The sequence below is a fragment of the Limanda limanda genome, chromosome 7 (genome assembly GCF_963576545.1).
Source record: "Limanda limanda chromosome 7, fLimLim1.1, whole genome shotgun sequence".
Lineage (NCBI taxonomy): Eukaryota > Metazoa > Chordata > Actinopteri > Pleuronectiformes > Pleuronectidae > Limanda > Limanda limanda.
The window spans coordinates 5,223,411-5,243,329 of NC_083642.1; the positions used below are offsets into that span (position 1 = coordinate 5,223,411).

A 19,919-nucleotide genomic window follows, 5' to 3' on the forward strand; every position below is an offset into this window, starting at 1 on the left:
GTTCTTTGGACTGAGTCTACGTGAAAACATGGTAAATATATTCACATACAGTATTTATATCACCGTGTCCAGCTCAGAGGCCTATTAATTTTAATGAGGGGTTTACGCCATGTTGCATTACACGTTCATGTTGGGTTTTTTTTAGGTATTTGGGCAGTTTAACATTTTTATTTGATGGCTTCTGCCCCTTCATAATGATCTTGTAAGTTATGATACTGAGAAAGAATTATTAGACGTTGGATTGCATTCCCAGAAAAACAAACTTAATCAGCTTCCCCTCACATATGTTTAAAGGTCTTCAGAAATAAAAGTTTACCTGATTTCTTTTCATATGTATTTTCTAATTGTCGTATTGTCTGAATGTGATAAACGGTCCAGTTATATTCATATTACACGACTTTTTAACCAACACTTTGAAAATGTGGTTCTGATTCACGAAGATGGTGAAACAATACCCAGCAAGTTAAATTCAGTTATTCTAGAACTTGAGCTTTGTAGTATGTGAGATAAATAACTGTAAATCCTCAGTACAATTCTCGCTGTGTTTTCAAGTTATGATGAACTGATTTGATTTTGCTGGTCAGAGGTCAAAGGTCAAGATCACAGTGACCTCATGTTCTTGTCGACGTTATGAATCAGAAAAACACTTTGGGAATTTCATTAAATCTGAATATAGAATTTGCAGATAAAGACTAAAAAATAGGGGAAAACAATTTTTGCCTTGTAAACACGTTTTCTTGCGAACACCTCGAGAGAATCCTTTCAAAATTGGGACAATTCTTAATTTAGTCTTATTGATTATCTGATTTAGATTTGGGTGGTCAGAGGTCAAAGTTCACGTTGACCTCATTTAAATCTGAAAAAAAATAAATGTATGTGTAGACTGAAGTTGCACGAGTGGGTGAAGGCAAACAACTTCCTGCGCTGTTACACCAGTTCTGAACATTTAAATCTTTCAGTGTCTGCAGTATTAATTGTGAACACCCCCCCCCCTCCCTCTTGGCTCAGCTCCGCCTCCTATGGTTGCATTGTTTGACAAGCTCCGCCTCCAGGCAGTCCTCATGCAGAAACCCAGCAGTGGGACTGCAGTGCTTCCAGATGTGTCCCGCCTGCGTCTCTGGAACAGCCCATCGCTGTGTGCACACGGGTGGGAAACACCCAGCATCACACTCAACACTACACAACACTACACAACACAACACAACACAACACAACACTACACAACACACCTCGAATCAGTGCAGCAGTTTGTCACTTTTCTGCTGATGTGGAGCAATCACCAAATGTGTGTTTTGGTCAATGAGGTCATTGTGTGTGTGTGTGTGTGTGTGTGTGTGTGTGTGTGTGTGTGTGTGTGTGTGTGTGTGTGTGTGTGTGTGTGTGTGCCTGTGTGTCTGTTAAAGCATTTCTAAAAGGCGTGTACAGTACATGTGAACTTGTGTGTTTCAGCAGATGACTCAGTGCGGGCTGTTCGTCATCTGTCCAGGGGAACACAAAAGCTGCAGCCAAGTGTTGTGTGTTTATGTGTGTGCGTGTGTGTGTGTGTGTGTGTGTGTAAAGCTCCAGGCTTTTAACAGGCCAATCAGCACATGTACACAACATGTGGGAGGCAGGACCAGTGCTTCCTGTTTACCAGGTGCATCTTCACACAGAGGATTAGGTCACACTTAGCTCGTTTAACACCTTTCTACAGATTGAGTCCAGCTGAAGTCGTGTCGTTTTAAAAAACCACAGCCAAGGATGTTGTGTTGTTTGTGTTGTTTTGTTTGTTTGCAGGATTACGCAAAAACTACATGAAGGATTGACTTAAAACTTGGTACTTGGAGGCAGGGTGGGTCATGAGAGACCCCATGGAAGAATGGTGTGGATCTGGATCAGGGGGGGTGGAGCCAGGAATTGTTTTTCCCTTACTTCAACATTGTGCCTGAATAGTTCGTGGATGTTGATTAATTAAGAGAAATCTACCAGGAGCCTTTGCCGAGGTGATCACTCTCCTGAGAACCCTCCAGGTTTAAAATGTGTTTTGACGTTACACTGAGCCGGTGCGCTCTCTCCTCAAAGACACACCAGTAGGAAATACCTTGTACTTGTACCTCGTCTACAACATCATCCCTTGACACTTCCTGACGTGCGACCACAGAAGCCGTTTGCAACAAATCCTGCAAACGTCCGGGAAAGGAGAACCGGCGGTTTCTCCAGGAAACAGATAAGGCATCGGGCCAGATGTGCAGCTTCACCCGCCGCCGCCGCCGTCGTCATTCTGGTGCCCACATGTGTGTGTGCACAAGGACATGGGAGGAAAGCTTTGGGGGGAAAAGCAGTTAGAGAAGGGGTGTGGAAAGAGAGAGAGAGAGAGAGAGAGAGGGAGAGAGAGGGTGAAGGAGTGGGACCATATAAAGAGCAACAGAACACAAGCCACGCTTTATCCTGCTTGACTGTCCCGCTCACTCAGACCTCACAGGAAACTCCCAACCAACTCCCCCCCCTCCCACTCTCTCACTCACTCACCCGTTACTCACCAACACTCCTTTGCTCTCGCACACCTTCCCACCAGAGAGGATGGCTGCGTCCATGTGGAGAATGACCCGGCTGTGGAGGAGGATGGCGGGGGTCCTGGTGGTCTGCGCTCTGCTGCTCAGCAGTGAGTACTCTTCACATCACTAAACTGTGCTATCCTGATTGTGTTCTCCACACTTGTGTTGCTTGTGGAATTTGTGGAATACTTCAAGTTAAAAAAAAAACAGTTTTTCTGGGGCATCAAGGCTGTGAATGAAACTTTCATTTCATTTCATTTCCTCACGACACTCGGAATTTTGCTGCTTTCGTTTAAAAAAATCGTTGACATTATGGACTCAAGACTCTATACTCACACTTGTTGGGGGGGTGGGGGTGGGGCTGCTTTGATGTGTTTAGCCATGAGGGTGCAGACAGATGCAGAGAGGAACGGTTCACGGGGGGGGGGGGGGCGCAGCTGCAGACACACAAAGGGGCATGTTCACCAGTGGAAAGTTGCAGTTGAGAATAATTATGTTTTACATCCTGCAGTGCACCTGGGTGGAGCTAACATGTGTTTGAATACACACACACATACACACACACACACACACACACACACACACACACACACACGCGCACGAATTCCCAAAAAAATTCATCACTGTATTCTTTACTACGAATAGGGTCCGATTGGTTCTTTGTGTTGCATTCTATTCTGAACATGACTGTATCTCTGGTGAGTTGTAAAGATTGTTGTTGCATCTGTAAACATCTGCCTACAAACGTGCAAACAGTAATTATGTGAGTGTGTGTGTGTGTGTGTGTGTGTGTGTGTGTGTGTGTGTGTGTGTGTGTGTGTGTGTGTGTGTGTGTGTGTGTAGGTGTGTGTGTGTGTGTGTGTGTGTGTGTGTGTGTGTGTGTGTGTGTGTGTGTGTGTGTAGGTGTGTGTGTGTGTGTGTGTGTGTGTGTGTGTGTGTGTGTGTGTGTGTGTGTGTGTGTGTGTGTGTGTGTGTGTGTGTGTGTAGGTGTGTGTGTGTGTGTGTGTGTGTGTGTGTGTGTGTGTGTGTGTGTGTGTGTGTGTGTGTGTAGGTGTGTGTGTGTGTAATCACGTGGATGTGAGTGGACGCACTGGGGCAGTCTCGAGGCCTGGTGCTAATTGCAGGGTGATGTGTGGCTCGGGCAGTGTTGCTTCCTCGCTGGTTGTAAAGCTGGACTGCTCCTGCTAACGACTTCTGCAGAGGTGCGGTAAATGTCAGGAGTGACCTTGGAAGTGTTCCACACCGATGAAAATAACCCGGGGTTTACTCCGAGAGGGAAAAGATCATGAGATGGCGGAACATGTTCGTAGCAGCGTGCACGATTAACAGGCACGGCGCATCGGCAGCTTCACAGATGGTAATTAGATTTACATGGAAATCTAATTACTCCAGGCTCCTCCCCTCTAAGACATTAAAGCCACGATACAGGAACAACATTTTAAATCTCACCTGTGTTCTTTGTTTACCACTGTTGTTGTCTGTAAAGCAGACAAATATGACCCTATGACACACCCCTGCCCCCCCAGCCAATCAGGCGTAGTTGTGTTGTTTTCCTCTTTTTAATAGAAACTCGAAATAGTATCCTTCCCTGGCCGAGCCTTTCACCCCGGATTTGGATTTTAGCAGCTTCTGATTTGCCCTTTAAGAATTCCGCAAGTGTGTTGTCTCGTGTGCGTCGAATCATCCTCAATTATTTACCACATCCAGAAGCCGCCCCCCCGCTCACATGCTCCTGCCACACTGTTGACACTTGTGTCCAACCGGCGTGGCAGCGTGAATCTGCAGGGGCTCGGCCACATTTGGCTCTGAGAGAAGTTTTGTCTCAGTTTATTGCTCGTAACGATTTCCTGGATCTAGATCAGGCCTCTTTATCTTTATACCTCCTGGTCTATTTCTGTTTTTGGTGTTTGGAACATTTTGCACCAGCAGCCGAGTCACAAGAGACGCTCTGTCTCCTCATGGACTGATTTTTACAATATAGGACTATGTGACTGTATATGGGTCAGAGGTCTGGTGACGTCCACATTCGCAGACAAGGACACAGACAGTTTTAATGTTTCACGCTTCATTATGACCGTCTTGTTCAAATGAAGAAGACTCTTTGTCCACGAGCCCTGGCCCCATTTTCCAGTTTTTTTATTGTAATTGTTCAATTTCAGTGTAAGAACCTTGATGGTGCAAAGTAATGAAATAGTTCCCTAAGAAGTGAGGAATCTAACTTCCTCCGATACAAGCCTTTCTAATACAATGGAAGTAAATCCTACACATCTGTAAATAGGGGCCGTATCTCCATCCATCTTTGTTGTGATCACTTGACTATGACTCTCATTCAAAGACTCCTTACTGATATGGACCTGATCCATATCTGTGGTAACAGATGTTAGTTTGAGTCTAGTTTGGTCTGTGGAGTAGTTTTTATTTAAGTCCATGTCGTGTTTGTTTGTGTTACCATCATACACTTTCCCTGCCGGCCTCCATGTTGTGCAGAAGAACACAAATCAACAAACACAATTCTGCAACAACTGCTGTAAAGAATGTGTCAAATAAATAATGGAGCCCAATCTGAAATGGTGACGTTTTGAATTTTTCAAATGATATATTTCCTCACATCGCGGACTCCTAATATAAACCATAGAAAACAGCAAACTCATTTCACAGAGGCTTTGGATGTAGCACTTGTCCAGACGGAGAACCGATCTGAACCAGAATCACAGGCGAGCTGACATCACACACCGACCTCACACGTCTGTGTTGTGTGCATCTACAGCTCACTCAATAACATCTGTAGCATCTGCAGCTGCAGAACGTATCAGCAGAAAACAGGGATTCATACAAACAGGAGCAGGAGGACAGCAGAGTGGATGTGAAGGCAGGATGCATGAGACCAGAGCCTCTGATGCACCTGATTGGTGAACGTGTCTGACTCTTGTTTATCGGAGCAAACCTCCTGGTCTCATAGGAGCAGGCCGATCTCCCGGACTCTCTCTCTCTGGCAAACACAGACTTGGTTTTTGGCCCCAGCTTCCCATGGCCGTCTCTCAGGAGTTATGCATTCGTGCAAATATGTAGCAGCGAAATGGGCACGCACTGCGATGTTGGATGATGTCATGCAATGCGTCTTGGAGTATGCTCGAAGCCGTCTCTCTCTCTCTCTCTCCCGCCCTCTCCTTCTCTCTCGCTCCCTCTCTCAAGGTTTCCAGGGGAAAACCCGGGCCTTCGAATCTGCTCTGGAGACGGAGAAAAACATCTCGTCTCGCTGGTTTCATCCGTCGTCTGCAAAGCTTCTCTGTGATGAAGTCAGAGGCCTCGGGGCGGAGCAGAACGAGCTGTGACAATCGCTGTTACAATAAACCACATTAACCCTCGAGTCAGAGCTCAGTAGATTCTCTTTTGTTTTGCTCTCGCTTGATCGATGCACGTCATGCACAGAATGTCATAAATCCTCAACGCTGATTGGATTTTGTACCAAGAAGATGAACAGAGAGAGTAGAATCCAGCTTGCCAGGGCACAGATCTTTGTTTCCTCAGACGGCTTCGCCCTGCCAACGCAAACAAGCGCACAATATTGCCACTCTCTCTCTCTCTCTCTCTCTCTCTCAGGGGCCCTCAGCTATTGACCGGCATTCCTTCAGTCCCGAGCTGTGATGAAGTTTGATTCACGTCATCTGTTGGAGGGCGTGGGTCTCTTCTATGTAAGCCTTGGCAGATAGCGCTCTTATGTCAGCGCGGGTGTGTGTCCACTGGGGCCACGTGAGCTCTCAGAGTAATTAAACCCGGAGCCTGTGTTCTGTCCAACCGCCGACGAGCGAGTCTGCAGCTGAATCACTCAAATATTCTCAAGACACATGATCCCCACGATGCACGTGACAAGTTTAGTTATCTCATCAGCGTGAAACAGCGAGAGGGGAGGACGCTCTCCTTTCTGACTTATCTTCATTTGAATCCGACTCCATTCCAAAGAAAACACATTCACGATAAGAAAAACAAAAAGAAACGGCGACGCCACAAAACTAAATGATCATCCAGGAAAAGGAGTTGACTGAGAAACCGATCGTGGAGCAACAATATTTACCTAGTGGAACAATCTTAATGGAAAGCAGACGCCGCTCGCATTCAGATCTAACTCGTCCAATTACTGCTGTTCTGGTGGAGCTTATTGTTCCTTGTTCCCTTGGCACCCCGCTGCAATTTTACAGCTGTTTGGTTTTACCAGTAAAGAGGACGGGGGGGAGGAGGAGAGGGGAGGAAGGGGAAAGTCGCCTTCTCCTCCCAATTCTCCTTCATTCTCTCAAAAAATTTGGCAGCACAAGCAGCGTCCGGGCCGAGAACCTGCAGATATCCCTGCTCGGCCCTATGAGACAGAAGTGTGTGTTCCTTGTGAAGCTTCTCGTCTCATCCCTGCGTTTTCACACTGGCTCAGAACTCAAACTACAGCAGCAGCTCAGTGATCCTCCGTGATTGATCCCGGGATTCTGCGATTGCCAAACATTCAGGGAGCAATCGACGCAGAAAGGCACTTGAGTGCACGTTGGATACCCAGACAGGGCTGTCTTTATGGAGCGGGGGGGGTGGATAGTGGATCCCCTGGGGAATAAAAGCACTTAATGAGCCTTGACTGAGGCCTTTTGACTGCCAGAATAATTGCTCCCGGTAATTCATGTTCAGTAAAAAGCCGTGTTGTTGCAGCCAAGCATCTTAATTGAAAACACAAGACTGTTTTTTTGACACGACGTCCATTCACACTGTGTGTGGACGCATGTGGAGACACACAGCGGGTGTGATTCCGTGCAGAGGGAAACTGCAGAGTTTGATTATTGGTGTTATTTCTCAATCCGCCCCCCACTCCCACTTCGTCTCCCTGGCCTCAGTCGTATCAGAACCAGATTGTTTCGGACTCTATCGTTTTTTTTATATCCTTTTACAACCTCTCCCCACACGGTCTCGTGTAAAAACAGGCAGCTGGAATCCGTCCATGGACATCTGCTGCTGGAGCCCGGGCCTGGTTCTGAGTCAGGGAGGGAGCAGCTGGTGGTTCCACTTTCTGATCTGCTAACAAAATGGATGGAGTGTTTTGGAAACAGGTTTTAAGTTTCACGGCCCTGCTAAAACTATTTTAATGACTGAAATTAGGGGTTGAATAAAAACAATGGTCGGTAGCTGCTATCCATCATAATGTTACCATTTCATTCTCCCTTTTCCCTCTATTTGGGTTTTTGAAGTGGTGCATTAAGGAAAGACAGAAACTTAATCACTCGACTCCAGAGCCGTGCAGTCTCTTAGCCGTGGGTCCGTGTTCCAGCGCCGGTGCATGTTATCTGCCGCCCTCAGCGTGTTGACCTCTGCAGAGGTCACTGCACGTCGTGTGCTGTTACAGCCACATCCTGTTATAGGCTGTGCATGAATAACATTCCAGATCTGTTTGTTAATTCCTCTTGTGCTGTTTTCAAAATGATCTCCCATGTTTTGTTAAGAAACACCAGGGGTGTGGGCCGGGTGGAAAGGGTCAAGTCCTGCCACTCGTCTGCTCAGAAACCAAAATAGTTCTCATGTTCAGGAACCCGAGTGGAACACATTGTCACTGGAGGAGGAAGTAGAAGTGAAGTGGGTTTGTTCTCTGTGGCTTCACTTGGTGGATGGTGTTTGTGTGATTGCAGGAACTGGTGTTTTAGTCTTAAGGACATTATAAGTTTATCAACACAAACACTTTTGCAATAGATGAAGATTTGCTGCTTTACTCACTCTGAGTTGGACTTCATCTTGGGCTCTTGACAGAAGCAATGATCACTGTTCGCCTTTATTATCATTTCATGGAATAACGGATTATCATTATTTCTTTACTTGCTGTCTAAAGCTCATCTTTTGTTATAGCTGCTATGAGTGAATTATTATTTCTTCTGTGGACGTCTGTACTTGGAGGTCGTGGATATGCGACGGCAGCAGGGCGGGTCCCGTCACCACAGCCAAGTTGTTTTCTCAGCGGTCTGGGTGGAGGTCGAAAGCGAGTCCCAGGATTCGGAGTCGAAGCTCTCCCTCCTCACGCATGATGTCAGCGGTCTGACAGCTCTGTGCCTGTGCAGCACATGTGCAGGGAGGGATGGCCGGAGTTCCCCGAGGAGACTTCACAGCAGCTGCGTGGCTCCCCAGCTCATCGGGACTCCGCCCCAGTGTCCCCAGAGAGGAAGCAGGCCTCCACTTTAAAACACCACAAGTGACGGACTTCTGTCCCCGGCTCACACCCTCCTACTGCCCCCGGGTAATCAGGGGTGACACTGTTTGCTTTTGCTGCCATGTACTCACATAAATCTGAGCGACACAGATGATATCTGACGTGAGCACACACTCACACAATCTGTTGGGCTGTGATATGAAAAATCTGCAGAAAATGAACTCGCTGATTTCAAACTGCATCACCACAGGCGCCAGCGGCACGAAAAGAAAATCCCCAATCCTTTCAAAGGCCAAAACCGAGAGAGAGAAAGAGAGTTTTATTTGTGTGGGTGCAGCCGTCGCCTTTTGGAGGTTATGATAACAGTTTACTTACCAGAGAACAGGCAGCAGCAGAAAGTCAGGGAGGTCAGGAAAGGTCCGACAATCACAGAGGTTGTGTTGTTTTCTTGAGATCTCTGTCTTCCTCAGACACCAGGGCAGGAGATCAGGCTGTGTCCTGCAGAGTTGGACCTGAAACTCAAATAAAGCTTCACTGAGATCAACAAAAATTACCTCATTAATTTCTTCATGCTGTGAGTAACAGCTGCCCAAATTTAATGTTCCCAATGATGTGTGTTTTTCCTTGTTTTGGCCTCGCACACGTGTCAGCTACGTAGGCCTTGTGTGTGTGTGTGTGTGTGTGTGTGTGTGTGTGTGTGTGTGTGTGTGTGTGTGTGTGTGTGTGTGTGTGTGTGTAGTGTCGACTGTATTTATGTTGTGCTTCTCCAGTCTTATCATCCACTCAAAGCACAAGTCACATTCACACAGTTCTTCTACACGCAGGACCTTTTCTATTTAGTTTCTCCATCATTCAAAACATTCATAAACAGACAGCATCTTGGGTCTCTTGCTCAAGGACACTTCAGAATGGGTTTCAGGGATCGAACCACCGACCCTCTGGTTAGTGGACGACCATCTCAAAGTCCTGATCCGCAGCCGCCCTGTGCGTGCTGCGGATCGGTGAATGAATTTAGAGTTGGAGGACAGTTGAAAAGAGGTTTTCTGGAGGGAAACAGAACCAAATGATTTCCTATCGACTTCATTATATGAATTGATGATTAGAAACAGTTCCCCCCCCCCTGCTCTCCCACTGTAGTCTCAACATCTTGGAAATGTATACGATTTCAACTCCCGATGCAGTTTAACCCAGGAAACCTGACATCTGTATGTGTTTGACTTCATCTCTCAGCCTCATAATGTGATTTATCAGCGTGGACCACCACATTCTGTATTCTGGAATTCAAGGAATGAGTGATGATGTGCAATGCACGCTTGTTTCTCCATAAAATCTAGACGTATATGTACAGTGTGAAGTTCCTGACAAGGGTCTGGTTTATTTTAAAGACCCGGTGTATCGTGTAACTGACTTTTTCAGTGTTTTACATTCCCATGGTGAAGAGCAACTGCAACTCATCCCAGCAACACTTAGATTAAATCAGAAAAAGAAAACATTCTTAATGTTCTACATAAACCAAATCACAGGCGCAATTTGCCAATTAAATATTTTGCATTCATCTTGCCCTATATTTGTTTTTGGCCTCATCCGACTCCGGGCAAAAGAATGCAGCATCAGATCTGTTACTCTCAGATCTGGGCCCGAGTCATATCCCCTCTTTAACCGATTTAGTTCTCTACATCTGGCACCGGCTGCTCACCACACACCACACACCACGTCCAGGCCTGGAACACCCAGGCTGAGCGCTCCAAGGAGGACAGCCTGGGAAGGAAACCCACTGGATGATGCCCAGGAGTGGAGACAGGAGTGAGGAGCAGGATTTACTTGCACTCAGCGGTTGCATCTAGTCTACAGACTGAGCCGTGTTGCTTTCTGCAGAGAGACAGAGGTTGTGTTTATTGAGCAGGAGTGTGTGTGTGTGTGTGTGTGTGTGTGTGTGTGTGTGTGTGTGTGTGTGTGTGTGTGTGTGTGTGTGTGTGTGTGTGTGTGTGTGTGTGTGTGTGTGTGTGTGTGTGTGTGTGTGTTCTGCGTTTGTGTTGAGACAAGAGGTCCGGAGGCCTCGTGCTGATGCCGAGGGGCCGGACTGGAAACAACTGGATTTCTGACACAGCTGTCTGAGGTGACTGTGTCCACAGTGGTGGAGCGTGGCTGTGTATAGACCTCTGATTGCATAGTGCAGAGTCTCAGCAGGGTTAAAGTGTGTATATGGTGTGTGTCTGTCCATGTGCATGTGTAGCCATGAGCATATCGACAGTGAAGAGCCTTAAAAGAAGAGGTATTGGGTAAATTCTGTGATGTGGAAACTGAAGTCAATTACATTTAATGGATTTATCTCCTGTCAGATAAACTACAGAACACAAGCAGCCTTGGACATTGTTGAGCCATTTGATCCGACTGTCCAGATAAAACCACTTCTTACAAGAATAAAGATATTAATTTTTTACCTAAAGATTAAATGGATCAAATCGCAGTTGATCAAATTAAATTGATGCCTGTTGGAACACATAATATGATGCTGGCCATCAAGGAACTTATTCCATTTAAAGCCTTTTATGTTTACAGGATTTCAAATACAGGCTAAGCAATCTAAATCCGACACAGTTACATAATTCACCTGCAACCAAATAATGAGCGTGGTGCACCGAACAGATCAGCATAGTTTTGGTTCGATGTTAAAGTGGAGAGTGCTGAGAGGTGATTGGAGAGGATGAAATGGTTTTAAGGGTTCTAGGCCTTGTTAGCGTCGGAAGAACTTTAGCTCTCTCTACTTCTGATGCCAGTCTGGGCCTGAACACGGTGATACGACTTCGGCAGTGAGATCAGGAGAGGAGGGATCGCTTGTATAGTAAGAGTTTTTATTACATGCATCAGGATATAGGTCAGGATTCCTATTCTTATACCTTTGCTAGGTCAGAGAGGTGTTTAGCGCCACCCAACTTAATCCCAGTATTATTACAGAAACACGATTTTCCCCAGAGGACGAATGTGGAGTGAAAAGGCCGTGACCTTTTGATGGAGCAGTTTATTTGCATAGGGTGCAGACGGTGAGAATTAGCCCATGTGTGACCACTAGTTAGCAAACACACATGCTAATAGGTTTTGCCATCTTCAGGTTGGGCACGGCCAAGCTGTTCAAACCAACTCTCAGCCCCCATTCCAAAGAGTGTGTGCTTTAAATTCCATCCCCAAATACCAAACATTTTATTACTTAAGAAGAAATTGAATCGCTCGGATTCAGAGAAGGTGCTGGTATTCTAGGATTGTTATTCTTTCCCATATTTAACCTTAATAGTCCATCTAGTGGATTCTGGATTCTTGGTCTAGACGTCATCACTAAAAAGCCAAAAGCTGATGTGTTTCATTCAATATGATCCTTCCTCTCTTGCTCTCCAATACCTGCCGCCAAGCGAAACCTGCTCAAGGGCTTCAAGCCGCCAAATCTTGTCCCTTAACAACAGATTCTGCAGATTCACATGCATAAGACCGAAATTATAGGAGCTACTGTTTAATCCCAATACTTGAACATGAGCAGGATTATCCCCTAAATTGAAGTAGGACAAAAGATATCATAGAGTTATAAGATGTTTGTCTTGTGACTGTTCAGTTTGATTGGGGGGGGGGGGGGGGTCACAGTGTCTGACTTTTCAAATCCTGGAACAAAAAGTGTTGCTATACCGAGCAGATCATCAAAGAGCTTTGATTCATCAGATGAATTTGAAAGTGTTAATGTTGCTCCCTCTCTCTCTCTCTCTCTTTCTCTCCCTCTCCCTCTCCCTCCCCCACCCTCCCTCTCTCCATTCCTTGCAGATGAGGTGATATGTCAAGATGACTCAACAATAGCACCCGAGGTCACGTCTGCAGCCGACTCCACCGCCGGCGCCAACGCTGGTAGGAGCCTTGATAAATGAGATTTGAGATTAGCAGTGGCTATTTTGAGAAGTTATTTTCAAAATTCCGATTTTCCTAAATCTAGTGACGGACACCTTCACATGTCATACTTCCCAACCACTATGTTCCCGTGTATAACGTCCTTGTCCGGTGGATTGTGTTTGTAGCCACCGATGCTGCCGCGACCGATGCTGCTGCGACCGATGCTGCCGCTCCAGATGCTGCCACTCCAGATGCTGCCGCTCCAGATGCTGCCGCTCCAGATGCTGCCGCTCCAGACGCCTCCGCTGCCCCGACTGCAGGAGGTCAAGACCCTGCAGCCTCTGTGGTTCCTGCAGATAACCCATTCCCAGCAACTATTATAACCATTCCAATTATTCCAGACAAGATGGATGGGGACGCCTCAGGGACGACCGTGGCCCCCCCCGGCAGCAACAACCGGATAGATGCAGCCGCTGGTGTCTCTAGTGGCGTTAAGTTGATGGTGGTGAGTACCTGCCTGTGCAATGTTCAAACGCTGCCTTTCTATTTTAATGGACGCAACATTCCACATTCACTGTCTTCTCCTGAACTCCTTCATCGATCTGTCTCCACAGCCTGAGGTGAAGTGCGTTGGAAAAGATGACATCACACCGAGCAACGCCGTCAGGGCCGTGGTAGTGACGATAAATTGCGTGAGTTCATCTCTACACTATGACTTGTAAAAGTAAGATTTCAATCTGCCACCAACACGACAGCAGGATCCTGCGCCACTGCCAAACGCCGGCGGTATCGAACCAACGACCCGCTGAGATTAATCCCCACAACATTTACAACCTCAGTGAACTGGGAGCTGAGACCATCTCCGGTATCAAAGTAATCCACTGATCCAAAGTAATCCGGCAACATCTAGTGACACATTCTTTTCTTACAGGGACCTGTATCACCCCCAGAGTGAATGAGATTAATGTGCCTTTAAAGAGCCACAGTTGGAAATACAGCCCCTGATAAAGGCAGACCTTTTCTCAGACATTCCTCGGGCGTTGTAAATCTGGAGACTGTGTTCCTGGCAGGAGATAAATGAAGAGGACGACTAACGTTTCCTCTCCTGCTCCGAGGTCCTTAGGGCCAGAGGAGGAACTGCAAGGGTGTGGTTTCATATAGTGATTTTTTTCTTTTATAAGGCGAAACGCTTTCACTACTAAAATAGGTGTTTTTCAGGTTTTGCCCCAAGAGGAAGACGAGGAGTTAGATATCAGCCTGTCTAGAAAATGTCGTATTTGGAGCCGTTTTATGACACATTTATAGTTTTCTCTTTGCACTGTTAAATCCTAATTGTGTCAAAGCCGGTCCAGGTCAGAGCCAGGTCTGCATACTTTACATTAGCCTCCATTTGGGTCCTTATTGTAACATCCACCGAGCCGGGACCAGCTGCAGAAGTCATCTGTCCGGCTCGGCCTGAAACTAAACATGGGCGCGCTGTGCCAGAGGCCTGAGCCAGATGTTGATTAGTTCAAAAAACGAGTGGATGGCTGAATGAAAGAGCTGGAACACAGTTAACAAAGCAACAACGATGCAAGGTTGTTCAAAATGCATTCAGGAGTATTTCAGTGTCGCATTAGACCTTTGTGTTGTTGAAGCTTTAAATTTGCTGCCGTGAACTTGTCTGACTCCAGTTGTCGGAGCCACGTAAGGTCAACTCCTGTGAGTATGAGATTCCTGAGAGTAAGATGAGCAGCGTATGATGGGTCACAAGTGACTCAGACAGATGGACGAGCGAAGAGGATCCAGGGGAGTGATCTGTTCGAGTCTTCCGCCCTTCCTCACCGATCAGGACGTTACAGCGGAGTCCAGCTGCGGGTCCACTCCCAACTAACTGAGGATTCGGGGGTTTGCTCATGGCGGTCCTGTGGGATCACTGGGAGCTGTCTGGATCGCATTACAGAAAATGAAAAGCACGTTCCCAGATCACAAAGCGTAACGTTGTGCAATGGGGTGATATCATAGTTCAGGGTGAAGGTGGGGAAAAAGAAGGTGTGGTCAGCAAGTTTTCCATCCGACTGCTTTTTGTCTCCATTACGCACACGAAGGCTTAAGTGCACTGATGGTCAGGAACACCAAAGTTTAATTTGCTTGCAAGTTTTGAGTTGAGCTCCTTTATTATTTTCTACAATCAGTGAATTAAGTTTTTCAAAATAGGGAAAATTAACTATATTATAATACGCATCTCACGTTATTGCGCCTCTAGGTTTATCCAGACAGTTTTTGATTGTACAAGTGCAGTTTGCATTGAACTCTCATCTTCTTCCATCCTTTCTCATAGGAGGCATCCAAAGGTATTATTCGGGAGAACCCTGCAGGCTGGTGCGAGGCCGAACCCTGCAATCTAGAAATCTTCCAAGACGACAGCATCATGCTGGTGACCAGTAAAGATGGTGAGTACTGATGAAACAGTATATGACCATGAACTTGTAAAACGTATTTGTTGTTCTTTGGTTTTGGATCGGGTTTTGCATCAGCACTGATCTATTTCTAATGCTTGTTACCCCTGCAGCTAAGCCGGGAACATTGGCTGAAGCTCTCCAGAGTGAAAGTCTGAAAGAAAATGTAAGATAAGCACCAGATGATGAGTGAAATTAACTCTAGTTTATTATAACCTGGGTTATTTCTCAATCAACATTAATTCTCCACTGGGGAATTTACCAACCTCCTTCTACTGACCACGATTTCATCTTTTCCATGTTGTTCTCAGCTGGGTGTGACAGGCATTGAGACCCCATCATCATCATCGTCAGGCTCCTCCGTGTTCGTCGGGGTTCTGGTCACCGGTCTGCTCTCTGCCATCGCCATCACTGTCGGTTACTTGAAATGCCCACGCAGGGCCGACCCCAAGGGAGTGAGGCTGGTGAGAAGGTTTTCTCTTGTTGTGTTAAGAGTCAACGTACAAAGTATTGCACTGCATGTCGCCCGATGTAGCCGAGGTACTGACTTGGTAGATGGTTCAGCCAATGATTTCTGATTTCTCTTCATCTAAACTGGTTCTGAAGTAACATCTGTGGGACTTGCATGTGTTGTAGTTATAGATCCTGCAACACTGCATAGATTTTTTTTGGGGTGAGGTTCACGTCTCCCTGCAGCTGGACTCAAAACAGGTCGATTCCCTCACTTCTGAATCAGTTCCTGTCAGTGTTTTAATCAGGGAAGGTTGCTGGACAGCTATCAGAGAGAATAGGCTGAGTGTGTGTGTTGCATCCAAAGACCCACACCCTCCTCGCCGCTGCCTTATTCATCTGCAGAGCTTGTTGTTTCATCCCGCAGCTGTTTCTCTGCGCCACTCTCAATATCACATGACGGCGACCACATTAGAGGACATGGGAGCTTCTGAGGAACAGTGGGGGGGGGGGGGGGGTGTTAAAGGATGCATCTGTGTGCAGAACTGTATCTGATCAATAAATCAACTCTGTCATCTTCAGATTATTTTACCGACCAACCTTTGAAGGTTTATATCTTACATGTCGAGAGTTATTGTTTGGTCTTAAAAGTTTAAATGTAAGAGTTGCTGATTTATTAATACCCAATAAATGTTTTATTATTTATATCTGTAGAAAACACAAAGGAAATTGTTAAGAGTCAAGATTTTTGTGCAGGAGGGAGTTTTACCGTGACACCTGCGATGATGCATGTTGCAGACAACACTCACAGGACTGCATGTTGGGTACAATGCTAAGTTTTGGGGAATTAAAGGGAAATCTACAGATGTATCGTAACATAAAAGATATAGATAGATAGATTCAACTTTATTGTCATTGCACTGTACAAGTACTTATACAACGAAATGCAGTTTAGCATCTAACCAGAAGTGCAAGAAAGGCAGTTAAAGTGCAGAGTATTGTGCATATTACAGTGAAAATGTTAATAGATAAGATCTGTACAGTAAGAAATATATATATGGAATATTACAGTATTTAGAGGAATTGTATGATATAAGAACGATGAATACACTATGAGCAGGATAAAAATATATAAATATGAATACACTATAGGCGGGATATACAGTAGTAAAAAAAGTAACAGTCAGTGCAAATGTACAAATGTTCAGTGGTTGGAGGAAGGTGTGTGGCAGTCCAAGCCAGGGTGGAGGGGGGAAGTATAGTCAGTGGAAAAGGTGTGTGTGGGGGGGGGGGCTGCTATCGCTGTGGTGCAGAGTTCAGCAGGGTGACAGCCGCAGGGATGAAGCTCTTCTTGAATCTGCTGGTCCAGGAATGGATAAACACCTACGTGTGTATTTTGGATGTTTTCTGTAGCAAAAAGTCTCAAAAACATTGGTTTTGCCGGTAGCATCTCACATTAATGAAGTGATCCGATGTATAAAGATCTTTGTTCTATTAAAGATGGAGATTTGAACTGACATTGTCATTACACACACTAGATATTGATATCCTAAACTTTTCATCTAGATCCATAGTGAAGGGTCAGTGAAGTGATAATGATATGCAGGTATTTTTTACATCCAGTCTTTCCATAACGAGTTTCTGGATCTGCTCTGTATTTGTAGGCGGAGGAGGCCTATCCCGTGGATCAGGAGAACCAGGGGAACACCCTTGTGTCTGTGGCCCCCCTCAACCCCCCTCCAGAAACTCAGGAGAAACCCAGCGAGAACGGAGAGACCCCCGAGGCCCCCAAGACCGAGCCCGCTCCCCCTCCCACCAACGGCCACTCCACCGCCAAGACGGCCGACACCGAGCTGTGAAGTGGACGACCGACGAATGGCAGCCCAGGAACCACCCCAACCCCCCCCCCTCAACAAACACAAATCCCCATCAACACATGAACACCTCCTTTTTTTGGGGAGAACAGCAGCTCAGGGTTGTGTAGTCTCGCGTTAATCAACACTGGTTCCCACGACGACTGCAACTTCTGGAGTCACATTCACGTGCTGTCGACACCCAGCAGGGGGTCTCGTGCTCGTCGTCAGCTTCCAAGCTTCAACCAAAACCCTCGATTAGGAAAAACAGAATGAGCTCGCGAATGAAATTGTTCCTCGGTTTAGTGAAAAGCCTCGACAGACGGACAGATTGACAGGAAACAAAACCACGGTGCCTTGAAAGCTTCTCAGAGAGAAACCCCATCGGGCTCTCGTCCTGTTCGTCTGTTTGAGTTAATGATGTGTGCGAATGTGTGCGTGTGGCAAATCCTGCACGTGTGTGTGGGTCAACATGTACTTGCATCTGTACTGTAAATATCTAAACATGGATCTACACAGCTTTTCTCTTCTGCTCACTGTATGAACTGTGTGCATGACTGATGTGGAGCGACTTGAATGTTTACAATTTTTGTAAAATAAGTGGAGTGACGGCTCACCGAGTTTTAATGAATTCACCAATCTGCTACTGCAAAGTGAAGCGAGATCACAAAGTTAACGCGAAGCTCATCCATTGTCAGTGTTATTCTCTTTTTAAATATCCTGTATAAGCTCTTTTTACTCTCAGTATACTCTTGATCAGTGTGTATAGAATGGTGACTCTGTCTGGTTTGTATTCTGTGTACGTTTCATTATCATGTGCCCAAAGAATTTTTCATTTCATAGCTTGTGTTGTACTATAACATTGGACTCTGTGGCACCTTCACCATGTTCGATCCGGGTCAAACACAAAGATGCTCAGGTGCTACGACGGCGAGAAACAAGCATCTTGTGGCTGAAGTCAGATTGTTTTTCTTTCCTCTGCCTTATAAACTCAGACAAACCAGGGAGGAAAGCACCAAAGGAAAAATGTCATTTTTGCTTTTCATTGCTAACATTCCAGTGTGATTATGTCATTGTTCTTCGCACCCTGCGGTTTAAATTTGATTTAACATGAAAAAAAATAAAGAAAATTAAAAAGTAAACAACTTTTGATGAACTGTCTTTTTTTTTTTTTGTCCCAGCCTCGTTTTTATTCAAAAAGAAAACATCCATCATAAAAAAACGAAAGAGTCAAACGTGCATAAATACATACGCCTGGAATTTAAATCCCACACAGCCCATAAGGTCACACAGCTGGTTTGGATAAGCAGTAGTAATGACATCACTTCACACAGTTAGTTTGCCTGGCGTGGGTGGGGCAGTGAAAACATCCCCCAGCTGCCTTTCCTCCACACGCTTTACGAGCTCCATGTCACTGCAGCGTCCACTCACTCATCCATCACCTTGTATATTTAAGTTTTCATCCTCTCACCGTCCACATGTACATGACAGCGTGACCGAGTTCATTTCCCATCGATCCACACCCGCTCCTTCATCACGAGATCCGGCCTGATATGAATTCCCACCCTGCCCCTGGAAAATATTTCCTCGAGGCCATTCAGCGGCCGCGTGAAACTTTCCCGTCGTCACAACTGCTCAAGAAGCGAAATAATATACACATAAATACATTGAGTCGAATGCCGTCATCTATAATCTGAGACCAGGCAGCTTCTCCACAGTTCAAATTTAAACGGTGTAAATCCCTTTGGACGTGAATGTTACTGTATGATCTGTTGTGCACACCTGGTATTTGCAACCTATTTGACCTTGAACTCTGTGATGTGACTCCTCAGCTACGATCATCTTACTCTACACAGCCCCTAACCGACGTGAGGGTATCAAGTGCTCCTCTCTCCCCTCTGTTGAACTCAAAGGTTAAAGTCACACAGAAAAAACATCCATATTTTCACATTTACCCCTCAAAGTATCAAGTCATGCACATTTCCTACCTCTGTCCATTTGTTTGTTTGTTTGTTACAACAGGATTGTACAAGGTCTTTTTGTAGCCACATTTTCACAGATCTCCGAGAGAATAATTCATGGGTGTAGATCAAATTGGACATGTGCATCAAAGTTCTTCTTTAGCATAGTAAAGATATTTCTTCTTTGTTTCAGTTCATTGAGTCAAGACACCCCCGGCAAAACTATTGTTTTTCTTTGTCTTTCAGAAACACACAAAATGCACATTTCGTCGAGCTGCATTTGTACATTTCCCCTTAAATTCTCCAAAAGTTGGCTTTGTGCTCAGCAGTACTGTTAGTTGTCTGAACCATGTAATCATTGGGTTATTGGATGGTCACCAACCACTGCCACCATCTGTGGAATCTGCTCAGAGCAACGACAATAAACATTAACACCAACATGAAGATATGTGGATTATGGAGAGGCCTCACTATGAGCTTTTATCACTGGAATAACTCTATGATGAAGAACGAGTCCCTATGAAGTAAAGCAAGTGTTGTTACTTGTTGCAATAGCTGCTGTTTATTCAGCAGAAGTTTTTACCTTCATAGAAAAGAATCACAACGATGGAAGGAAGTAACTTAACATCTGCAAAGCTATGACCCCAATA

The 19,919-nt window shown here is 45.7% G+C and overlaps 1 protein-coding gene across 1 annotated transcript; it reads left to right on the plus strand.

Annotated features, from left to right (window-relative positions):
• The first annotated feature begins 2,455 nt into the window (after positions 1 to 2,455).
• cd34 (CD34 molecule) lies at positions 2,456 to 18,435 on the plus strand. The gene is made up of 8 exons (XM_061074733.1): positions 2,456 to 2,641; positions 12,505 to 12,585; positions 12,753 to 13,072; positions 13,182 to 13,259; positions 14,888 to 14,999; positions 15,119 to 15,171; positions 15,317 to 15,469; positions 17,120 to 18,435. The coding sequence occupies exons 1-8, from the start codon at positions 2,560 to 2,562 to the stop codon at positions 17,312 to 17,314; spliced, it is 1,074 nt and encodes a 357-aa protein (XP_060930716.1). The 5' UTR covers positions 2,456 to 2,559; the 3' UTR covers positions 17,315 to 18,435.
• The last annotated feature ends 1,484 nt before the right edge of the window (positions 18,436 to 19,919 follow it).